Below are 25,048 nucleotides of genomic sequence, written 5' to 3'. Positions count from 1 at the left end.
AAGTGCCTGTTATAAGGGCAATTACTTTCAAGTAGTGGGTAAATTGAAGGTCAGAGAGAGGGTCAGAGAGCCCCAGAAGGAACCTCGGAACTGGGTGCAGAAAAGCTTTTATTTAAAGAGCTACGCAGTACTGCCCACACTCCACAGCCCCCTTCCCATGTTCACGAAAAGAGGGCCAGATCCTCGCAGAGGGGAGCCATGAAGAGAGCACGGTTGTCCCAGATTTACAACAATACAAAGAACTTTGTGCTCTGAATTAGGAGCCCGTTACTTTGAGGGATCTGCTTTGTGCATTCAGGGAAATGAATCAACAGGGGGCACCAGAGTTTCCGTTAGGTCCTCAATGGTCCTCACACGCTTCGTCCAGGGTCATGGTGGGCACGAGGAGGAGGACCAGGCGTGGGCAGCAGCTCCAGGGCCGCGGCCACTCAGCGTCCGCTCACGCGCTTGCGCACGCGCCCCAGCCGCGGTCACTTCCTCCTGCGCATCCCACGGCCGCGACCGAGGCTGACCCAGGAAATGGAGGCTGCCGAGGAGGGGCCCGCCGTCGTGGCATCGCTTCTGCCCGAGGAGGTGGAGGCCGAACCCTCTCCAGACACGTGGGGGGACAGGCCGGGAGGCGTTGGTGTCTCTGACTTGACCATCCTGCATTTCAATGATGTGTACGAGGTGGACCCGCGGCCTGAGGAGCCTGTGGGCGGCGCAGCGAGGTGAGGGCCGCCATCTTGGCCGCCAGGTTCCCGAGGGCGCCTGTGTGGGCTGGGGTCGGGTGATGGTTTCGGAAACCTGGGACGTGGAAGCTGTCAGGGCTTCCCAGTGTACCCCCGTGGGGGTCGTTGTTGCAATTCCCTGGCGTTTCTTATTAGTAACTTGAATGGTTTCGTGGAAGGGGTTACTGAAGATCCACAACCCGTTTGGGGTATGTCAACGTGGGAACGAAAAGTCTTTTATTTAAATATGAACAGAGATAATATATTTACTCCAAAATGGGATTCAAATCCAGCTTTTCCGCTGATAATTCGTGTTATCTTGGACAAGGGATTACACTTGTGCGTCTTTCTTCATTTGTTATAAAGAAAAAGGAATAAAGAGAGGTGAGGTAATTTATGTAACACATCTGTATCACAGAGTCTCGCCCGGGTTAAGCACTCACCAGTTACAATTTTCTCCATCTTTTATTATAAAATTCTCAGTGCTCAGTGAGACACACAAGTATTGATAAATGGTAAGGTCGCCACATATTCTTGGCACATTTTTTTCCCCCTCCTTTGCCAAGACTTACACAAATTTCCAGAACGTGACCAAGAAAGGAGAACATTGACTGGAATTTAGAGGCTAGGATGTGGAGTTCCGGAGAGGGGAAAGATGTCAGAATTGGCGTGAGGTAGCTTAGGTTCTTGTAGGTTTGAACTTTTTTCTTCCTACTTGTGTGTTATGAAGCAAGCCATTTAGATCTCTGAGAATTTTTTTTTTTTAAGTTAGGAAGTTGGACCCTCTGCATCTGATATTGGTTCAAAGCTGAAATATATTAGGAAACAGAGACAATACAATGGGTGCTAATGCAAGACAGTGTTGTGTTACTGTAAAGAAGTAATGAGATATAAATCTTGGCGTTGTAGAAAACTGATTCGGCAGGAAGTTGGAATCCTTGGTTTTTGAGAATAATGCTGAACAGGTCTGTGATATGGTTCACGAGGTGATTTGGAACCAAGGAGAACATTAAGGGTAGTTTGGGGTGGGAGACATTGAAATGGGAGAACGTCTTTAGGAGGAGAAATAATTGTGGTAGGAACAGTCACTTGGCATCGAGAGTCCAGTGGATGCATTTGAGACAGCACACTCAGAGACTAGGAAGATGTGGTTTCTCAGTTAATGAATGTGTGTGTGTGTGTGCAGGAGCAACAGTTATGAGAAAAGGGAAGGGATTTGCAGTTGCACTCTTGCTTAATACTCAGGTAAAAATAGCATTAAAATGGTGCTGAGGGAGTGGATAGGGTCATGGGAACTGGTGTTGGAAAGAGAATGTTAAATCAGTTGAAATTGAACTACTTGCTGACTGTCCTGTTTAGGGGCCAGCATGATGGCTCAATGGAGTAGTCCTCCGGCTTCAAGTACTTCAAGTAGTCAAGTGCTGAGCTCCCATGTGGGAGCTGGTTCTTGTCCTGGCAGGTTTACCTCCGATCCAGTTCCCTGCTTATGGCCTGAGATAGCCGAGGAGGATGGCCCAAAGACCTTAGGATCTGCGTGGGAGAGACCCAGAAGCAGCTCTTGGCCTCTGATAAGCTCCAGCCACTGCAGCCGTTTGGGGAATGAACCAGCAGTTGGCACAACTTTCTGTCTGCCTCTCCTTCTCTCTATAAATCTACCTTTCCAATAAAAATAAATAAATCCTTAAAAAACCAAAATCCTGTTTAAATTCTGTGACTTCACAGTGGAAAAGTCTGTTTTGTTTTTTGTGGCAGTACCCATTTTGGAGGTTATTCAGTACCTCACAGTAGGGGTAAGCCATTGTGTCCCCGCTTATAGCTTCTTGTGTGTTTTCAGAACAGGCTGTCAGGTCGGTAGACACTCCAGCATCTACTTAGAATCACATGCTGAGGGTCAGGAATCAAGGTTTATACACTTGGTTTTCTTCAAGAGTTAGAACTAGGCTATTTTGATTTATCTCAAAATGCAAACTACTCAGAGCAGAAACTTTGTTTTTGCTATCACATTATTCTCATGACCCATGATAATATCTGGTACTAAGTAGGTACTGAAATATATACTTCTCAAATATAGGATTATTGAAAATGCTGGTACTTCTTGAACAGATAGAATGGCTCTGATTTTTGATGGTATCTTAATCTGACTGCTAGTGGTGTGATGGTGAACGGAATTGTGTTGATTTTTGGTCACTGATCTATTTTTAATAAAATATATATTTTGAAGTGTTTTGTAAACAATATAGTACAGTTTACACATGTCTCCTCTTTATCTGATATTATTAAATTTTTTACTCAATGAGCCAAAGTCAGTATATTATCATTATTAATCAGCTTCCATACTTAATTTAGATGTTCTCTTTCTCTGTTTTTCCTAAGATTCATTTATTTTTATTGAAAATGCAGATTTAAAGAGAAAAGGAGAGACAGAAAGATCTGTCCATTGGCTCACTTCCCAAGTGGCCTCAACGGCCAGTATTGTGCTGATCTGAAGCCAGGAGCCAGGAGACTCTTCTGGGTCTCCCATGCGGGTGCAGGGTCCCAAAGCTTTGGGCCGTCCTCGACTGCTCTCCCGGGCCACAGGGAGGGAGCTGGATGGGAAACGGGGCCACCGGGATTAGAACCGGAGCCCATATGGGATCCCGGGCGTGCAAGGCGAGGACCTTAACCACTACGCCATCGCGCCGGGCCCCCTTTTTAAGTTTTTAAATATTTATTTATTTTTGCCATGGAACTTTTGGATATTTATAACACATTCACAGGCCATATAAAATTAGCTAAAAAAAGAAAAATCACCATGCTCTAGATTGATTGAATTTCGAGTCTTGCCTGAGATTGCATTGGCAGGACAAGACCCCCTGTTTCTGTGGGCCTTCTACACTCTGGCTGGGTTTTCCTAGCCCTGCACAAAGCGCTGTTGCACTATCATTGGTGCTCAACGCTCATGGGCTCTTTCTGGCTGTGAGAGTTTAGACTCGTTCTTGATGACCTTGATGCTTTTGAAGTCACTTCTGCATAGCCAAAACTTTAAGGAGTAGTGAGTCCTGTTCTACTTCCTTGAGTATCTACATACATTATTTAGAATTCCGAATGGGACTCATTTCCTTACTCAATTTTTTGTTTAAATTAGTCTCTTCAGGTTGTGATAAAGTATCACAAGTCAACTGATTTGAAAGAATAGCTATTGATTTTTTCATGATTCTGAAGGTTGGAAGTCTGAAACCAAGGCTTTGGGGTTAAACTGCATGTTTTGGGGGCCAGACCATAATCAAACGATGGCAAACTCTTCTCAATGTTTTTTGTTTTTGAAAGATTTGAAAAGTGGAGACACGAGCTGCTGTTCTTGCCTAACTGGCTGCAACAGCCATGGCTAGGCCAGGTTGAAGCTAAGAGCCTGGCATTTCTTGCGGCTCACTTTCTCTTCCTGGGCACATTAGCAGGAAGCTGGTCAGAAGCTGACCAGCTGGGACATCAGCTAGCACTTTGATATGATGGTAGCATTGTAGGCAGTGGGTTCAACTGCAGTGCTACGGTGTTGGTCCCATTTTTGTTTCTGAAAACATTACCGTCAGCATGAAGGCATGTCAGAATCTGAGCAGCCAGGTCTTGAATTGGCTCCTCCTATGGGATGCCAGTGGTGCCACAGGCAGCAGTTTAACATGCACTGAACCCTAGATCATACATTTTTGATAGCAAGGCAAAGGTTATTTTCTATTAATCTTGTGAATACAGAGCAGTGTGCAGCGGTTTCTCTGGCAGAATGTAGCAATTTATAAACTCTTTTGGAACTAAGTGCTTCACATATTCTATTCCTAGATCTATCCCCTAGCCCTGACCTCTCTCTCTTTCAGTGCTACATTTTGATGTGCCTGTTGGGAAAACTCACTTTGATGTCTGCACCGATAGTATATTCTATGTCTAAAATTGAAAGCAGCTTTTCCCCAGACCAACTCTTTCTTGTAACTTTGATCTCTCATTCAATGTATTTATTTACTCCAAGTAATTCTTACAGCCTTTGCAAAGAGTAAAACTGTATTTGTGGCCCATTTTTTCTTGCTTTTCTTTTTTAAAAGATATATTTAATTTTTATTGGAAAGCCAGATATACAGAGAGGAGGAGAGATAGAAAGATCTTCCATCCATTGACTCACTCCCTAAGTGGCTGCAATGGCCACAACTGAGCCAATCCGAAGCCAGGAGCCAGGAGCCTATTCTGTTTCCCACACTGGTGTAGAGTCCCAAGGTTTTGGGCCGTCCCCGACTGCCTTCTCAGGCCACAAGCAGGGATCTGGATGGGAAGTGGGGCCCCTGGGACTCAAACCAGTGCCCATATGGGATCCCGGTGTGTGCAAGGCAAGGACTTCAGTCACTAGGCTACTGCACAGGGTCCATTTATGACCTACTTTAACAGCTTTTTGTTATCTCTGCTTTCTTTTGTAACATGAGTCTCAACTTTTGCATGCACACTCTTTTGTGTGCCTGAGAGTCACATGGAGTGCTTGTTCAATGACAGATTTACGGACCTTCATCTGGAACTGTTGACTGTGGAATTTGGATGGTGTCTGAGAATCCAAATTTCTAGTAAATTTCCTGGTGATGATGGTGCTGATAATCAGAGGAACTGCTGGTCCCTTCCGCGTTAGATGGAACATCAATCAGTCATCACATATGCCTTCTCTTTGTCCTTTTTTGTAAGTCTTATTTTAAGTGTTTATTTTCACCTCCTTGAAAGACAAATTGAGAGAGAAGGACATAAAAAGAGACTGAGAAAGAGAAAAATGTTTTATCTACAAGTTCATTTCCCAAATTCTTGTAATATAGCTGGGCTAGGCTGCCTGGAAGCCCACCAGGTGTGTGGTGTGGCTAGCAAAGGCTATCCTTTGCTGCCTTTCAGAATACATTGGCAAGAAGCTGGATTGGAAGTGTTGTGGCCAGGACTTGAACCAGCACTCCAATATGGGGTGTATGCGGGCTTTGGGCATGCCAACCAGTGGTTTTCCTCACTGTGCTGTAGTACTCAACCCTTACCTAGTATTGTTTGTTACATAATTTTGCTTATATTTGTTTGTAAATATGCCTGTCTGGTCCCTCTTGTTGGCTTATCTGATACCTGTCTGTTCAGGACTCGGACCAAAGCGGATTTTACTTTCCATCTTAGAAACAGCTGTCCTGAGAACCTTTTGGATTGCTGTATTACTCAGTTTGTGTGAGTGTGTGTTTTCTAGTTTTTAAAACTGAGATGTTCACAGTATATACTGAAGTGTATGGATCTTAAGTTAGAATTCACTGGTTTCTTTTTTCAGTCATGTGATCATCGAATCGAATAGGAGATGTTTCCAGTATGTTAGGTGATTCTTTCACACCCTTCCCTGTCCCAAACTGCTATGCCTTCATGTATGACAGTCACCCATATCGCATGTGCTCATGTGTATCTGGCTTTTTTGTGTGTAACCTTATTTATTTGAATTTCATCCATACTGAATCAGAAATAGAGCAGCAAGACTTGAACTCATGGTCTTATTTGCGAGCTCAATGCATTGTGCGGCAATGCGTGCCATAAACCTTATTTAAAAAATATGACTTTCATATTGCTTCTTAGTGAATTATTTATCTTTTTATTTATTTTATTTATTTTTATTTATCTTGCAAATACATCATCTAGCAAGTTTTTGTATTTTCACTCTCTGGTTTTTTTTTTTTTTAAGATTTATTTTATTTTTATTGGAAAGGCGGACATACAGAGAGGAGAGACAGTGAGGAAGATCTTCTGTCCGATGATTCACTCCCCAAGCAGCCGCAACGGCTGGAGCCGAGCCAATCCGAAACCAGGAGCCTCTTCTGGGTCTCCCATGTGGGTGCAGGACCCCAAAGCTTTGGGCCGCCCTGGATTGCTTTCCAAGGCCACAGGCAGGGAGCTGGATGGATGGGAAGTAGGGCTGCCGGGATTAGAACTGGCACCCATATGGGATCCCAGGCGTGCAAGGCGAGGACCTTAACCACTTACGCCATCGTGCCGGGCCCTCTCTGGTGTTTTTGATGAATAGAAATTGATAAATGCAGTTCTGTTATTGATATCTTTTATGGTTTGTGTATTTTCTGATCTGCTTCAGGTTAAAATGAAAATATTTCACTATTATTTCTCCTGAAAGATTTGTTTTGATTTTAATATTAGATCTGTGGTATCCTGTTTTGATTTTTGCATGTGGTTGAGATTTGGGTCAGCTCTTAACCCTTGTATTTCTCATATGTATTATAGTTACATTCATTCACATTTATATGTTTTTATTTGGTTGTCCCAGCACATATTTTGAGAAATTTTTCATTTTCTACACTGTATTGAAGGGATGCCTGTTTAATAAGGTATTCTTTGTGTCTAATTCTGAACTCTCCTTTTCCGTTAACGCAAAATAGTCCTGTGTGGATTGCCATGGGTGTGCAGGAAGTTCTGATGCTAAGCCATATAACTACTCTAGTTTTTTGTCCTGTAGTAGTTGGTTATCTGTTGTAGGACTTTTTATTTCCATAGACATTTTTTTTTAAAGATTTATTTTTATTATTTTTTCATTGGAAAGGCGGATATACAGAGAGGAGAGACAGAGAGGAAGATCTTCCGTCCGATGATTCACTCCCTAAGTGAGCGCAACGGGCCGATACTATGCCGATCCGAAGCCAGGAGCCTCTTCCGGGTCTCCCACGTGGGTGCAGGGTCCCAAAGCTTTGGGCCGTCCTCGACTGCTTTCCCAGGCCACAAGCAGGGAGCTGGAAGGGAAGCGGGGCTGCCGGGATTAGAACCGGCGCCCATATGGGATCCCGGGGGTGCAAGGCGAGGACCTTTAACCACTTGCGCCACCGCGCCAGGCCCTCCATAGACATTTTATATTGAAGATTAGATGGCGAATTTCTACGCAAAAGGTTTCCTGCCCCGCAAACTGTTATTCTTTGCTGATAATTGCTTAAATTTGTGAATAGACACTTTCAAATATGTGTTAGAAATAATGATTTTTTAATCCTTTTTATGTTCATGTGATAGAATTGCTTTTTTGTTTTTTGTTGTTTTAAAGGTTTATTTATTTGGAAAGCCGAGTTACAGAGAATGAGAGAGTCAGAGAGAGAGAGAGAAAAAAAAATAGAGAGACCTTCTGTGTGCTCATTCATTCACTTCTCAAACGATTGTAATGCCCAGGGCTGGGCCAGGCTGAAGTCAGAATCTAAGTGCTTCATCCGGGTCTCCCACGTGGATGGCACCGACTCAAACACTTGGGCCATCTACCACTGCTTTCCCAGGCACATTACCAGGGAGCTGGGTCCAAGTACTAGGGCCATATTCTCTGCTTTTCCCAGGAACATTGCAAGGAACTGGATTGGAAGTGGAGTAAATAAGGTACAACAGGCACCCATATAGGATGCTGGCATTGCAGGTGGCAACTTTAGTTGCTACACCATAGCACTGGTGCCTACATCTGTTTTTTGAATGTTAAGCCATTGTTGTATATCTGGAATAAAATGCAGCTTCATTATGGTGCTTTATTCTTTGGATATACTACTGGCTTCAGTTTGCTAATCTAGGAATTTTGCGGCTATGTTCAGAGGGATATTGATTTGTAATGTTGTTATAATGCCTTTTAGCTTTTGATGTCAAAATAATGCTGATCTTATATATTGAGTTGTAAAGTGTTATTCTTTGTTCTGTTCTCTGGAAGAATTTGTGTAAAAATGGTACTATTTCCAGTTACAAATAAAATATTTGCCACTGAAGATCTGGGGCTGGAATTAGTGACTTTGGGGATTTGAAAAGTTTTAGATTATGGTGTTAATTTCCTTCATAGAGACAAAAAGTTAAATTTTATTACTCCTTGTGCCAGTTGTTTTATGTTGCATATATTAAAGATATTTTATCTAAAATTTCCAGTGTTTTAACAAAAGAGTATTTATGATGCCTTCTTTGTATCTTTCAGAAGTCTGTAGGTTTTATAATAATGTTCTTCATTTCTATTTTCAATAATTTATTTTTCCCCCTAACTTTTTTTAGGGTATATCCATTTTATTAAAATGTTTAAATGAGTGAAAATTAAGCTACTTTTTTTGCTTATTTGCTTTCAGTACTGTTGATTTTTGTTTTTTCTGCCTTATTTCAGCATAATTTGCCATGTGTTTTTGAGATTTTTCTTGAGATGAAACCTTGGTTATACATTTTTCAACTTTTCTGTGAGCTATAAATTGCCATGTAAGCCCTGCCTTAGCTTCATTTCCAAAGTTGTAATGGGTTGTGTATTCATTGTTACTTAAAAATTCCATCCATATTTTCCTTTCTTATACAGCTCATTCAGGTTTGCATTGCCTCTTCACTATTCGTTTGGAATTTTTTAGTTATCTTTTGATTGCTGAATGACTGTTTAACTTTATTATGGAGAGAGCATATTCAATGTTACAGACCTTTGAGATTTTTGATATTTGTGTGTAGTATACAATGTTCATATGCTTCTCTGAGCTGTAATCACCCTACATTGGTGTAGATCTTCTTACTTCTTTGTCACTGTTTGGTGCATGACAGCCAGCTACCTGTATCTCATCCTTCCTCACATGTAGACTAATTTTTCCTATCATCGGAGCAACATCATTTAACTTTCACAAGTGAGAAAGTATAATAGTGTTTGTCTTTCTGTGTCTGGCTTACATCACTCTAGTTCGAGCAATTTTATTGCAATGACTTCATTCTTGTTCAAAGGGCTGACTAGTATTACAGTGTGTGCGTGTGTGTGTGTGTAAGCATGCTTGTGCATATGTGTCTCTACATGTATGTGTGTGTGTATAAATATCTTTTTATATAATCACTCATTAGTGGACCCCTTTGATGCAAGCCTGTCTTTGGTATGGTGATTTAATTTCTGTTTTCTTCAGATGCATACTCATATGCATACTTAGAAGTGAAATAGGTCATATACTAGATGTTTATTTTTTTGAGAAATTTCATATTAATGGTTATATTAATTTGCATTCCCACCAACAATGCATGATTTTTCTATCAAGGTGTATTTTTTACCATGTAAGCATAGTTATTGCTTACTTTTGGTTTCTTTTTGGTCACATTTGCATAGAGTGTGTGTTTTTACTGGTAAAGTGAGTTTCTTGTAGGAAGCTTATAATTGGATCATGTTTTATCTACTCTGCTAGTTTGTGTCTTTTAATTGAGGAATTTGCTCCATTCATATCGTAGGTTATTACTGACAAAGCAAGACTTAATCCTGCAATTTTGTTGCTTTTGTTTCTGTTTGTTTTGAATATCTCTTATTTTCATCTTTTTGATTTGGTAATGTCCTGTGTTGGCAAGGTTTCATTTTTTCCCCTGTTTTTCTCTTGTGTATATGCACTTCAAATGGGGTTTACATGTTTATTGTCTCCTAATGTGTTTCATGATGTTGATTCTTTTCCATTTTCGTCTGGTTTTAGGAATCCCTTAGGCATCTTTTATAAGCCTGAAGTGTGGCGTTGAATTCTCTCAGTTTTTGTTTGTTTTACAAATTCTTTATTTCTGAAGGGTAGCTTTGCTGGGAGCTGCATTCTGGGTTGGCATTTTTTGTTTTTTTTTTTTAAACTTTGGAACTTGAATGTTATTCGCTTCCCGCCCTGGACTGCAAAGCTTGTGCTGAACAACCTGTGAGTCCTGTAACAGTCCCTTCGGTGTATGTTGGCCTTCTCTCTGATAGTCTGTAGCATGTTCTCTTCCTGTTGTGTTTTGACAGTTTTACTGTAACTTATTGAGATGGCAGTCTTCTCTGATCATGTCTGCTTGGGGTGGTACTAGTCTTTTATATAGATTTCCGTATCTTTCCCATGATCAGGAAAGTTTTCAATGGTCATTTCAGTGAACAGGCTTTCTACCTTTTTTTCCCTGTACTTCAAATATTTGAATACTCGTTTAGTTAATGATGACCTAGAAACTGTCTTTATCCCTCCCTTGCTTTCCCTTCCCTTCCCTTGACTATACTTTATATTTAAACTCAGTTGTTCTGTCTTCTTGGTATGATCAGGTTTTGAGATTTTTCAACTGTTGCTTTTAATTTGATTCATTAAGTCCTTTGTTTTCAAGATAGCCATTTGGTTCTTTTCTCAGGATCTCTGTCTCTGGTGCATTTCATGCACTTATTTGCTAATATGTTTAAACTCTGTATTCTCCTTTATCTCCTTGAGTATTCCCTTAGTCATTCTTTTGAATTTGTTCTTGGCGTTTCATCAGTCTTGTTACCTTTGGGATTTGTTACTGAAGCATACTTGTGTTCTAGGTGCTCGTGTTGCCTTCGCTTTTCATTTTTACTGTGTTCCTACACTGATATTGGCACATCTGGTAGTGACTTTTTCTGTCACTTTTAAACAGTGCCTTTCATGATCAAAGACTGCTGCTTGAAGATGTCATTTTAGTTTTGGTTCCAGTTCGATGCCGTGGTGTATTTTCCATCCATTCAGTCCCGTCACAGCTCTGTGGATTCTGGTGGCAGTCCAATGGGCGGGCCTGGGGTTCTTGAAAGTGCTGGGCCTCTGCCCACTGTGACTGAAATCATAGTTATACTGGTCTGAATTAAAGCTGAAGTACTTGGTTCTCCCTGGCTGTTGTGGTAACAGGGGAATGGCTTGCAGTCCAAGTAGTGCTGGCCTGAGGCTTGGTTAGGGTGTGTGTGGGACTCGGTTGTGACATGTGTTGCCTAAGGCAGGAAGAAACACTGGTGGAGTCCATTTATTTATTTGGGGGAGGAATGGTAGCAGATACAGAAACTCCCATTTATGGATTCAGTTCCTGAATGCCTGGAGGTCCAAGATTTGGAGCTGAGAATCCAGTCTTAAGTGTCCCAGGTACAGGCAGGAAACTGGCTTCTTATGCCATCACTGTTTCTACTTCCTGGCAGCAGTATTTGTAGGAAGTTGGAATCAGGAACCATATCTGGTAGTTGAACTCAAGAAACACTCTGCTATGGCGTGGTGAGCATCTTAACTGGAACCTTAAGCACCAGGAAACATACAGCTTTTTTTTTTTTTTTTCAATTTTTGAGTATTGGACATGTTTTTTATATCTCTTTCCACATGTCTAATAGGCTTTTAAATTTCATATCACACATTATATGTTAAGAAACTATCATTCTAGGCGAGAATTTCTGTTTTATAGAAATGGATTTCCATTTCTTCTGTCGTACCTATCCTGCAAGTCCTGTCAGCATAGTCCATTTCTGTTGCAGCTTTAGTAAAATTCTGCCTTTGATTTTCTTTCTGCCTCATACTTTTTCTGTCTGAACTTTTTGTTGTGGATTTAGATCCCATTTGATCTTTACAACATTAGCCTTGGAATATTGGCACATTCAGTCTTTTCTTTAGAACTCTGTTGTGTGGCCTCGTACCCTGTTGCTAGTAACAGATCAGGCAGCCATCATTCCTGTAGTTGAATTTCATGAGAAGTGAGACCAGAGGGAATTCTGTTCTGTTATGTAGAAATTCCCCACAAATTCAGAACACACTAGAATGTGGCAAACGTTTATTATGTATTGTCATATCAGCCACACATTTAAAGACTCTAAAAGTTTTCCGAATTATCACACCCATCCTGTTTGCTCTCTGCAGTGATCCTGTTTTTCCCCGTAGGGAGTTGCTCTACTGAGTTCTCTCTATGAACTAAATTCAGTCCTTTGCTTTCAGCTGTACTATATAATTGAGACTAATTTCCAGTGAAGAAGACAATGGCAGCTTGCTTACTTTAGAGAGTTGTTCCACTTTCTGAAATTTCAGATCACTTACTTGTGTTTATTTTCTTCGTTGTGTGAGATCAGACTTTTTGTTGGTTTGTTTGTTGAAGTGGACGTGTGGTCTGCGAAAATCTACAACATTCTATCTGAGATCAGAAATCTCATAGCTCAAGATGTTTTAACATCAAGTGTGTAGAATATTTGTTACAGTTTTATGGCATTATTTTTGATATTTGCCAAATATTTGGTGAGCAACCTGACATTTTAATTTGAGAATCATGTACAAATATAGATTGAGTCGAGTGAATAAGATTTGTAAAAGATAAACATACAATAGGCCCACCTTGACCATGGCTCAATTTCTAAGACTCCCTATTACCTGTGGACAGTTTCAACCCCAAAATATTAACTTGCAAATGTCAGAAATGCTCATGTTTTAAAGTAATGTGACAGTCCAAGTTTTCTGATGAGATTTTGCACCATCTCACTTTCAGTGGGATGGAATAAATTATTCTTTTGTCTTTCATATTCATGCTCTGTACTCACCTATTTGTGACTTAGGCGCTGTTTTGGTGATCAGATTGACTGCTGGCATATCATAGTGCTGTTGTTTAAGTAGCTGTTGTTTTATGATGGACCCAAAACACAAGCGTAGTGATGCTGGTAGTTGGAATGTGGCAGAAAGATCTTTTCAAAGCTAGCAGGCTTTAAAATGAGTCCTGGGGAACTAGTGAGTTTTCTAGATTGGCTCAGAAAAGAATTTTTTAGTGTTAAAGTTACTGCACTAACAGATGTTTTAGATATATGAGCACATGTGACTATAAAGTGTATTTTGAAGAATACATAGTTGCAAAGATTTGAGCTTTTAAAATGATGGTAATCTAGAAATGGTGATAAATTGCTACAGTAGAATGAGGTGGCGGTACCAAGCAAGACTTGGACGCAGTGTTCAAGTGATGAAGGCAGAATATGGAGTAAAGGAAGAGGTATCTATCACATGAATGTGGGAAATCAAATATCCATACTGTCCCAAAGTTGAGGCTGTGCAAGGTCTGTGTCTAGCCTCACTGGCATGGAGAGTGGTAGACTCAGGTACTTTGAGGCTTTGAAAGGTGGGAAACTGCGTGAAGGAGTGCCTGTCTCAGTCTCTTCACTCCTTGCCCTATGCACTATGGGCATCAGGGAGTGACCACCTGTCCCCGAGAAGAGCTCGCAGAGTCAATCCTGTCCTTAGATTTCAATGGAGAACAGGGGGATGTGACTAGGACGAAGGAAGTATTTAGTAATGAGGCTGAGGAGATTGGTTTACTCTTGGAACATTAGATTACAAGACTACAGAGAGAAATTATCTTACATCAAACTCGATGCAATAAATTTAATTTAAAGAACCTAGTAAGACGTCAGACAAATCTATCATATTGCTCCTGGGAGAGGTAATTTTTATTGAAAAAGTTGTATTTTTTTGCATAGCTTTCTTATGTGCTTTAGAGCGCGGTTTCAAATTACGACTTGCAGACATCTTTGTGGTGTAATTTTTTGATATTTGAATGGAAAACACGATTGACTTAAGAAATTTCTTGTTCAGTGTGTTTTTTTAGAGTACAGGCGTATTGAAAGGTTGAGGTATGTTGGCTATAGGCAGTGATCTCATTCTAGTTTTCCTAATTTTTAAAGTCCTCACGTTGATAATTTACAATGGTTTGTTTTGGATGAAGGCATGAAATTACAGCACATCATTTTTTTTTATTGTTTTAGATTTGCAACAGCTGTGAAGAATTTCAATATCCTGAATCCACTTTTGATTTTCAGTGGTGACTGCTTAAATCCTTCCGTTTTAAGTACGATAACAAAAGGAAAGCATATGATTCCCATTTTAAATGAATTGGGAGTGCATTTTGCAGTTTTTGGTAAGTATTTGCAACTATATTTTTTTGCTTTTGGTTAAACTTTGCAAGATAATTTACACAGAAGTTTTAGATTATGTGTTATAAAAGGAGTTGTTAGTCCTGTTTACCATCTGTTAGACACTAAAATAGAGCATGGGGATACCAATTGACAGAATTACTGAAGGTAACTTTTAATCAAATCTAGGTTTGATTTTATGTGGCGATATTTTAATTGTACCTATAAAATGTGAGATGTTATCAGAGTGGTTAAGACAATGATCTTTGGGGTTAACTGAGCTTAGATGTAAATGCTGCTTTTACCATCATCTAGCTACACGCTTTTTAAAAAAGTAATTTATCATTCAAATCCTTAGTCTTATTAGATGTAAGATTAAGAAAATAGTTTAACAGGTAAAGAAAATAAGAGACATTATTTGCTTGTATTGAATGGGTAGAGAATTTAGACAGAGGCTGAGATTAATAGAGACCCATCTTTGTATCTAATCACTATACCTTTCTTGCGTTATATTGGGAGGTTGGTAGTGATTCTATCTGGAAGATCTAAGATATTTATTGTTTTTGTAGATTATATACAGTGAACCAATGGAATCATTTATTTACATTGTTTTAGGATTTGTTTCCAGTAGTTCCTCATATTATAATGTTTTCACCGTAAAAAGAAAACAAAATATTGGAAACTCTTTCCTAATGTTATGCATTTTTGTTATGGTAAAATATATAATGTAAAATTTATTATTTTAATAATAAGTGTACAACTCATTGATATTATGTACATTCGTATTGTTGTAGACAAAGTCCCTTTCATAGCATTGTTAATGGTTGCATAGTACTTTATGCAGTGGGTTTTAAATTTTTTTCTTTATTTAACTAATATTACATATTTAGATTATTTCCAAATGTCTTACTACAATAAAACTGAAAGTTTTAAGATGCTGACCTGGAGAGCAAAAGGAGGTTGCTATTGATGTGTTTTTGTATTGGGTGATGGTAAATATAAAGTAAGAAAGAGAGAACGCAGAGTCAGTGAGCGGAATGCTGACATCAGTACCATCACCTCACCATCCTTCCTCAATTTCTTTGGTGACAGAAGACACAAAAGAATTGCTTGTGGCAGTCAGTCCTGTGGTTGGGCTGTTCTCTCGTGTGTTTTGTCTTCCATAGAAAGGCATTTCTGGAACTCATTTACCGTGTGAATTAAGGGCACAGAATCTGTAAATGTTCGGTGTTTAAACCCAGGATAAGTTTGATTACTAATTTTAATCCACACGTTGACTTGGATTTTTTTTTCCATTTTTTATTATATCTTTGATCATCTTGACATAGTTAATTAGGGCACAGAGCTTCAAGGGCTACAGGAAGGTGGGCAAGACCATCACTTCCACACATTTTTTCCTATATCTGGGGTAAAGGGGGAGGTAAAGGGAGAAGCCACATCCAGTCTCCCACACATCCCAGGTCCCCGATGTGGGGCATGTTCCATGGGTCTTGCTCAAGTGATCTTGATAGTTCAACAGTTATGAATTGCTGCCAGTCTTGATTGGCCTGGATTGTAAGTCCTGCCTTCCTTCTACCTCCATGTATTGGGATAGAAAGGCAAGGAGAGGGCTGAGACCCCAGTGTGCTGGAAAACCCTCTGAGCCCTGCACTGCATGACTCGCTAGGTGAGGAGTATGTAAATTTGCTTTAAGTGATATTATTTTCATTTTATCTGACATTGCTTGTACTACAAATCTGTATTTGAGTTCTTTCAGTTATATTTTAGCAGGCTTTTTTGGAGGGTGAGTTTTATTTGGAGATGAGACTCGTTACCTCATGTTATATTCAATTGATCAGTTTCTCTAAGCATTATATTGTGTTTTGTTTTGACATTTAAATTCTCTTCAAATGAGTGTAGTGCAATTTGCAGAATACAGAAAGGTACTAAGAATCAAAGTAACCACTCATAATGCCATCATCTTAGGTTACCATTTTATGATATTGTCTTCTAGTTTCTTTCGGGTGCATTTTTTATATAGTTGAGATGATATTGTTATTATACAATTTTGTGTACTGTTTTCCTGAATTTTCTGTGATGTGTCTCCTATGTGCATCATATTATCCTGGCAGGAAATAGATGAAAGCATATTAAAAAACTCGTAGCCCCAGGAAAGAGCTGGGCAGATCTCCTTGAGTGAGTCGGTCAGTCCCTGGAGACCCTCTGAAGTTAAGCACTCAGGTCTCAAAACTAAGAGGCGGCCCTCCACACACACACACCTCTGGCTACCGGGGATGCTGATACACTTGCCTGGAATTTTACAGGTGCTCGCTGCCTAATGTGGCCTGAAGTAACTGACAAACACCCCACATCCACAGCCAGTGCACGAAGCTCAGAGCTGCCAACAAAATTGCCCCACTTAAGAGAGCTCTATTTCAGCAGTCCTAAGCCCTGGGGCTGAGGTCACTGAGACAACCACAGCCACCCCTGATATTTATCACAGTTGCGAAAGCTACATAGACACTACACTAAAATGTCCACCTGGAAGTGAAGCTATTGCCATGTCACCAGCATTTCAGGATGCATCACCAGAACAAAGTCGTTTACTGTGAAAACTATGTTATGAAATTGGTGGAAACAGCTAGCAGGTGCACACAAATCAGTAATGGGGCACAAGAAGAATAAAAAGAAACATGATTACCTCCAGTGGAGCACTATTCAGAAATGGAAATTAATACATTGATGATTTGTATGGAAAACAATGAAATGTGAGAAAATTAGACAGTTAATCACATTAACAAGGCAGTTTTTTGTGATATGAATGAAAAATTCAGCTAGAGGAAAGAATTTATAAAAATGAACCAAACAGAAAATTTAAAGCTAAATAACTCAGTAAATTAAACATACAGTAAGAGCCTGAACAGAATTCAACATGTAGAATATAGAATTTCTGTGTTTGAATACAAATATTTTGAAATGACCCAGTCAGCATCTACCCCCTTCATCGCCAAAAAACCCCAAACAAACAAACAAACAAAACGTTAAGAATGCCTTCATGTGTATTGTGGATTTTCTAGATACAAAGAAAGGAAACCTGTTTGGTGAAATAATTGCTGAAAACTTTAACAATGTTTGGAAAGATACGGACATCAAGTTTCCAGAAGCCTCTACGGACTCCATGAATTTAACCAAAACTAACTTTTTCTGAGCCATGTTATCGTTAGACTCTCCAAAGTTGAAGACAAAGAGAAAACTCTAAAAATAGCAGGATAAAGTGTCATGTAGCTTTTTATAAGAGAATCTCCACTAGATTAATGGAAAACTTTTTAGCTGAAATCTTTCAGGCCAGGAGAAAATGGAATTAAATATTTAAAAGTCCTATGTGGAAAATCAGATGCCTGCAAGAATACTATACCTAGCAGAGCTTTCCTTCAGAATTGGAAAAGGAACTTTCCATGGCTTGCCAAAATTGAAGGAACCCATCCTCACTAAGCATTCGCAGCAGGAAATGTTTAAGGGAGCCAGTAAAACACAAGGGAGCTTAAACCAACAACAATGGAGCAGATACACAAATGAGAAAAGAAAAACCTAGTGATTCATATGTTGTTTTTACACTTTTTGGATTTGGTTAATTATTAGTAAGTTTTTTTTTTATTTTTTATTTTTCTTTAAGCTGCATTAGGACTGACTCTAACTATTTTTTTTTTTCTTACTAAGCTTTGAAGTCAGAGTTATGTTAGTTTCTCTCTTTTTTCTGAAAGATTTATTCATTTGAAGAGAGGGACAGAGAGACAGAGAATTGAATCTTCCATCCCTTGGTTTATTTCCTAAATGACACCTCTGTTTTTGACTGCTATGGCTGATGCTGGGCTAGGCCAAAAGCAGGATCCTGGAACCCTACAGGTCTCCCACGTGGGTGCAGGACTTATGCCATACTCTGTTGCTTTCCCAGACATGTTAGCTGCTTTGCAAGCAAAGCATCCAGGTCTCAAACCAGTGCCTATGTGGAATGCCAGCATACCAGGTAGTGGCTTAACCCACTTTGTCACAGTGCCAGCTTATTCTGCTAAAATGAATTAGAAAGCGTTTGATCTTATGTTTCCTGAAAAGATATTTTCTTGGGTTGTAATTTCTTTTTTTTTTTAAAGCGTTTTGTAAACGTCATGTTTGAAATTATGTAGGTCGTTATCTCTGGAGAAATTTCAAATAAATCTATGGGGTGGTATTTGGCTCAGTATTTAAGATCCCTTTTAAGATACCCACACACATATGAGAGTGTCTCAGATTGAGTTTTGGACTCTATTTATGATGCCAGCTTTTTCTTAATGTGCACTCTTGGAGTAGTAGGCATTAGCTGAATACTTGGATCTGTGTGCCCCAGGTCAGAGACCTGAAATGAGTCCTGGGCTTCTGACTGCAGCCTGCCCTACCCCCATCTGTTGCAGACATTTAGGGAGTGAACCTACAGATGAAAGATCGATTTCTGTCTGTGTTCCTGTCCTTGAGATAAATAGAAGATTTTTTTAAAATGAAATAGGAGCTGAGTTACTCTGGAATTTGTTATTCATTAAAGTTAATATGCATTTGTCATTTATTAAATATATGGAGCTAATCAGAATTTCTATTTCCATCTGCATTCTTAAAAGATTGCATTTTGGGGGCTGGAGCAATAGATCAACTGGCTAATCCTCCACCTCCCAGTGTGGCATCCTGTATGGGTGTTGGTTTGTTTCCCAGCTGCTTCACTTGCCTTTCAGTTCGCTGCTTGTGGCCTGGGAAAGCAGTGGAGGATGGCCCAATCCTTGGGACCTGCACATATATGGGAGGCCCAGAGGAAGCTCTTGGCTCTTGCCTTTGGATCACTCCAGCTGTGGGCATTGAGGCCATTTGGAGAGTGAACCAGTGGATAGAAGATCTTTCTGTCTCTTTTCTCTGTGGATCTCTCATCCCCAGGAAAATAAATAAATCGTTAAAAAACCTTGCAAAAAAAAAAAAACCAACTCTTGCATCTTTGAGGAAATATATATATGTGTATATTTTCATACGTTACCAAAATTAATGGGGAAGATTGTTTCTGACATCATTTAAAATAATGGAGCCATCCTGTGTTCCAGGAACCCCACTCCTGGGCTTCCTTTTTTTCCCCCAAAGGAAGGAAAATTAGTTTGTTCAGGAGATAGCTGAAGTCCCAACCGTGTTTACTGCAACCCTACTTCCTGAGACAAGATACAGAACCAACCCACATGTCCATCAGCAGAGGAATGGGGGCAGCAAACATTGAGCAGCTGTTGGAAAGTTGAAGCTCTCATTGTGATGACACAATTGAACACAGTGTAAAATATGCGTGGCACAAAGACAGATGCTGGAATTTGAGTGTAGAATAATGATTATTAGAGAGTAGGAAAGGCAGGTGGGTGGAGGGAGTAGGGAGAGGCTGGTAAATGGGTACAATGTTATAGTTAGGTTGGGAAAAATTTTTCCTATATTCTGTTATACACAAATAACTACATCAGCAATGTGTATTTCACAGTACCTATAATTGAGGACTTGTTTTTGTTTTTGTTTACTTTTATTTTATTTTTCTAGAGGACTTTTAATATTAGAGTAATCATAAATGTTTGTAATGATATGTTCATTAACTTGCTCATAACTCAATGTAAATATATAGCAAAACATCACATTGTATCCTATAAGCTGGTGTGGAAGATTCAATTAAAATGAAAAGGAGAAATGGTTTTTATATAGTGGCATTTACTTAGGATCTTTGAGTCCTGAAGAGCACTGTAGGTTAAAGAATTTAACAGCTTGTTAGTATAAGGTAGGTAGGGCAAATTTTGGTAAAGTGTTGAAAAATTAAAAATCCAGTTCACGTAAATCAACTTACACTCTTGTAGAATTCATTCATTCATTTATTTTGTTATTTGCCATGATTGAAACTAGTTATGAGGTTCAGGAAAACATTTCCCAAAGTCCCAAAGTAGTTTATACAATACATCATCACCACAATGTATTTTGCATACGAAAGATTGTCCGTTTAAATGAATATGCAAATAGTCTTTATTTGGAGATTGCGACTGTATGTTACAGTGTATTAAAGTTTCAGAGAATTTGTTAAGAAAGCACTTTTCCCTACCTGACACTGATTAAGGCATGGATTTCTTACCTGGTCAGTGGGTACTGAGACTCAGGTTGTAGGGACAATGCATGTATTTGAACAGAGGGAAGTTTTCTAAGCTCCATATAAGATCATAATTGGCCTACAGGGTGCCAATGGCCTCAGTCATGTTTCAGTCTTTGTCTTTTCTTTTTTAACCTATCGGCAATATTTAACATGGACGATACTCCTTTTTCTAAGGCACATTGTCTTCCCTAGGTGTTCAAAACAACACGTTTTCCACACTTGGGCTGCCGCTCCCTGACCTTTTTGAGCTGATGACTCCTCAGGTCTCTTGACTCTCAACGTTGGTCCTTCCCGGCACTCATGTCTTCTTCCTCTTCTTTGTTTCTTACCTTAGTGATCTTATTCAAACCTTTAAGCCTAAAACCTAATTACTGAATCCAAGATGAAATAAGTAACTAATGTCCAAAAGTAGAATTTTTTTTTCCTGACCGCTTTTCATAGTTACAGCACTGAATCGGTAGATTTTACAGCTTGCTACAGAGCACTGCCTGCCTGTCTTCCTTCCTTCCCTTTGTCCGTCTTTCCGTTCTTCCTTTTATGATGAAATGACAGATATTGTAAAAGATTGACCTGGATGCTGTGGTGAAATAATCTGTAGGAAGTCAACTTACAACCAGGGAAACTATTTAAGAGTTTATTACAATAATCAAGAAAAAGAGAGAGAAGTGCCTAGAGTGAAGGCAGTTAGGAAGATTCTGGATATTACTGGCAGACGTGGTCAATAAGATAATGCCAGCAAACTGATTTGGGGCTTTAAATGTTTAGTAAGTCAACAACAAAATCTAATGTGTCCTAGTTAGAGAAATTCTTGGAGTTGAGTAGTATCAGTCTGTAGACTTTTAATTTAGAAAAATATATGTTCTGGGTCTTTTGCTTGCCCATGTATACTTCAAATTAATTCGCTGATATTGATACAGTAATTTGGTTTTGATTGAGAATGCAATTATTGAATCTATAAAGTAAATTATGAAGAAATAAAACTCTGAATAAAATCTTCCTATGCTTCTACCAGTGAACACAGGATAGCATTAGTTGTATGTATTTTTTAAATCAGAGTTTTATAGTTTTCTGCACTTGAGGAGAATGAAAAAAAAGTTTGGAAATTGACATTAAAACCCCAAAATTGTGGAAAATGAAATTTAAAAGTAAAATTTATTGAAATCCATGAGGTTTCTTTTTTTTGTAACATGCATTTTTGCAAGCTTTTAAACACCCCTCATATGGATAACATTCATGTTTTGTTAGATTTATACCTCAGAATTTCATTATTGGTGGTGATAGGAAACATTTTGTGCTGATCGTGGGTGATAATGTAAATAGTCTTACATTTTTAATTTTAATTTCAGTTCCTTTCCGAGTTTTGAGAAAGTGATTGACTTTTGTATAATATGTTACATCCAGAAATCTCGCTATAATTACTTTTTCTGGCATTAATGTAGATAATTGTAAGTAGTACTCAAACTGGTATAAATATTCCTCATTCAAAATGCATGAGACCAGAGTGTTTTGCAATTCATATTGCTATGCATTTAGTTTTATATACACAGTGAGATATGTTGGCATGGGAATAAAGTCTCAACACAAGATTCAGTAGTCATGTATATGTTATATACATGTCCTTAAAGTAATTTTGTTACTTTTTTCAGATGTTGAAGTTATTATTGCTATTAGTAATATTATTATTATCTTATTTGAGAGGCAGAGGTTGCAGAAGAGAGATGAAAGCACTCCATCTGCAGGTTCATTTCCCAGATGGATTTGGAGTGGCCATAATTGAGTTGACTCAAATCTGGGAGCTGGAAGCTTCTTATGGGTCTCCTATGAGAGTATAAGATCTCAAGGACTTGGACCATCCTCTGCTGCTTTCAAAAGCATGAACGGAGATCGGAAGTGGAAACAGCCAGGATACCAACCGATGCTGATATGTGATGTTGGCACCGTAGGCCAGAAGATTAGCTTGTTATGCCACTGAGCCAGCCCCAGCTGTTTGCATTTTTTTTTTTTGAAGAATAATTTATTTGCTAGGCAAATGGAAAAGAGGCAGAAAGAGAGAAGAAGGGGAGCACTCACAATTACAAGTTTGTTCTCCAAATACCACAATGACCAGAAGTGTCAATTCTAGAGGCTGGGTTCTCCCCTCTGCAGGCTGCTCCAGAAGCTGGCTGCTGCCCTCTGCAGACTGCTGTCCAGTGGTCACAACAGCATTTGTTGGAGAGACCAACCTTTACCCCTGGAGTATTTTCAGCTCTCTTGTCAAAGATTAGTTGGCTGTACATGTGTGGGTTCCCTTCTGGGTTTCTAGCCTCCATTAGTCTTCTGTGATTCTGTGCCAGTACCAGACTGTTTTGGCGACCACTTCTCTCTCTCTCTCTCTGTGTGTGTATATAGATAGATAGATAGATAGATAGATAGATAGATAGATAGATAGATAATGTCTTGAGGTCTGGAATTGTAATTCCTCCTGCTGGATTTTTATTCTTTAGGATAGCTTTGGCTATTTGTGGTCTCTTTTGTTTCCAGATGAACTATTTTCTTTTTTATCATCTTTACTATTCTTGAGAAGAATGCTTTTGGGATTTTGATTGGGATTGCGTTGAATCTGTGTATTATTTTTGGTATACGAACATTTTGATGATACTGATCCTGCTGATCCAGGAACATGGTATGTTTCCTCATCTTTTAATATCTTCTTTTGTCTCTTTTTTTAATGTTTTATAATCTTTATTATAGAGGTCCTCCACATCTTTGGTTAGATTAATTCCTAGATATTTAAGATTCCTTTCTGCTATTTCAAAAGAAGTGTACTTACAAATTATTTCTCAGCTGTAGAATTATTTGTGTACACTAGTGCCATTGATTTATCTACATTAATTTTGTATTCTATCACCTTGCCAAATTCTCCTACGAGTTTCAATAGTCTCTTGATTGAATATTGTGGCTCTCCTATGTAGAGAATCATGTCATCTGCAAATTGGGATAGTTTTAATTCCTCATTTCCAATTTGAATTTCTTTAATTTATTTTTCTTGCCTAACAGTTTTAGTGAGACCTTTCAATACTATATAGATTAGCAGTGGTGACAGTGGACATCCTCATCTCATTCCAGATCGTAGTGGAATGGCTTCCGGTCTTTCCCCATTTAGCATGATGCTGGCATTGAGTCTTTTTGTATATCACTTTGTGTTGTAGAATGTTCCTTCTATTCTTGTTTAAGGTTTTCAGCATGAAGTGGTGTTGGATTTTACCAGACGCCTTCTCTGCATCTATTGAGATGACCATGTGTTTTTTATTTTTCAATTTATTGATGCGGTGTATCACATTTATTGATTTGTGAACATTACATCATCCCACCTGATCTGGGTGAATGATCTGCGTGATGTACTGTTGGATCCTGTTGGCTAGCATTTTGTTGAGTATCTTTGCGTCTGTGTTCATCCAGGGTATCAGTCTGTATTTCTTTCTGTTGTGTGGCTGTCTGGCTTTGATGTTAAGGTGATATTCACAGGGGGACAGGAATGCAAGAAATGCAGTCCAGGTTTACAGGGGTGGCTGGGATTCAATGACTTGAGTTTTTCCCTGTTGTCTCCCAACAGTTGCATTAGTAGGAAGCTCGAGTCAGGTGCCTGAGAAAGGAGCAGACCCAGAGATTAGGATGTGGTACACAGAAATCTAGCCATGTTCCACTTCTGGAGCTGAGTTTGACTACAACTAGTCTAATGAGGTCATGTGTAGCATTTTTTTTTACTTGTGTTATATATTAGTGCACAAATGTTTTGGATTTTAGAGCCTCTCAGATTTAAAATTTTTGGATTTAAGTTGCTTAACCTGTACCTCATTATACAGCTAAGGGTCACCCGCAAAAAATTTTGCAAAGAATACTGAATGAAAGAGGTGTGCCTGAGGTATTAAAAGTTTTCAACAAATATAACAACCTAGTGATATAAAAAAGCAAAATTTAACTCATGAGTATCTGTGACTATTTAAAGGTATAGTAAAAATGGGCTAAAATCATTTGTCAACCTATTTTTCAGAAGAATTGCAAGTAGTTCACATCTGATTTTTCCTTGAATAGTTCAGTTTATATGTCATTCTGATAAATTTAAAATGCATATAGCTTTTTCCTATATTATTCAAACAGCTGCTTTATGTGAATCTGATGGTTTAAAATATAAATCAACAGAAATTTATTAGCATTAGTGAAATAGATTTTGTTTTCCATTTGTAAAGATGTCTGACTCAGGATTAACTTCATCAGTAAGTTACATGATTCTGATTTTCAAAAATGACAGTTTAGCCTTATAAATAGGAGCCCAGCTGGGGCTGGTGATGCGGTGCGGCTCGTTAGGGCACCACTTACGATGCTCACCTCACCTCTCAGGGCGCATGCTCCAGTCCTGGCTGCTCCATTTCTGACCCAGATTCCTGCTGCTGTGCCTGGGAAGGCAGCAGAGATTACCTGAATGTTTCTGCTCTGCCACCCATGTGGGTAATCAAGATAGAGTTCTTGGCTGCTGGTGTCAGCCTAGCCCAGACGGGGCTTTTACAGCCATCTGGGTGA

At 39.1% G+C, this 25,048-nt stretch overlaps 1 protein-coding gene across 1 annotated transcript in view; it reads left to right on the top strand.

The window, feature by feature from the left end:
* The first annotated feature begins 519 nt into the window (after positions 1–519).
* Positions 520–25,048, top strand: part of LOC121154673 (mannosylglucosyl-3-phosphoglycerate phosphatase-like) — a 46,865-nt gene continuing 22,336 nt past the window's right edge. Inside the window, exons 1-2 of the mRNA XM_040977702.1 lie at positions 520–710; positions 14,185–14,336. Coding sequence (XP_040833636.1) covers positions 520–710; positions 14,185–14,336 — 343 coding nt within the window. The remainder of the gene's footprint in view (positions 711–14,184; positions 14,337–25,048) is intronic.

Source organism: Ochotona curzoniae, unplaced genomic scaffold (genome assembly GCF_017591425.1).
Source record: "Ochotona curzoniae isolate NIBS_2020 unplaced genomic scaffold, NIBS_Ocur_1.0 contig_2754, whole genome shotgun sequence".
Taxonomy (NCBI): domain Eukaryota; kingdom Metazoa; phylum Chordata; class Mammalia; order Lagomorpha; family Ochotonidae; genus Ochotona; species Ochotona curzoniae.
This window is presented reverse-complemented; position numbering and strand designations above follow the sequence as displayed.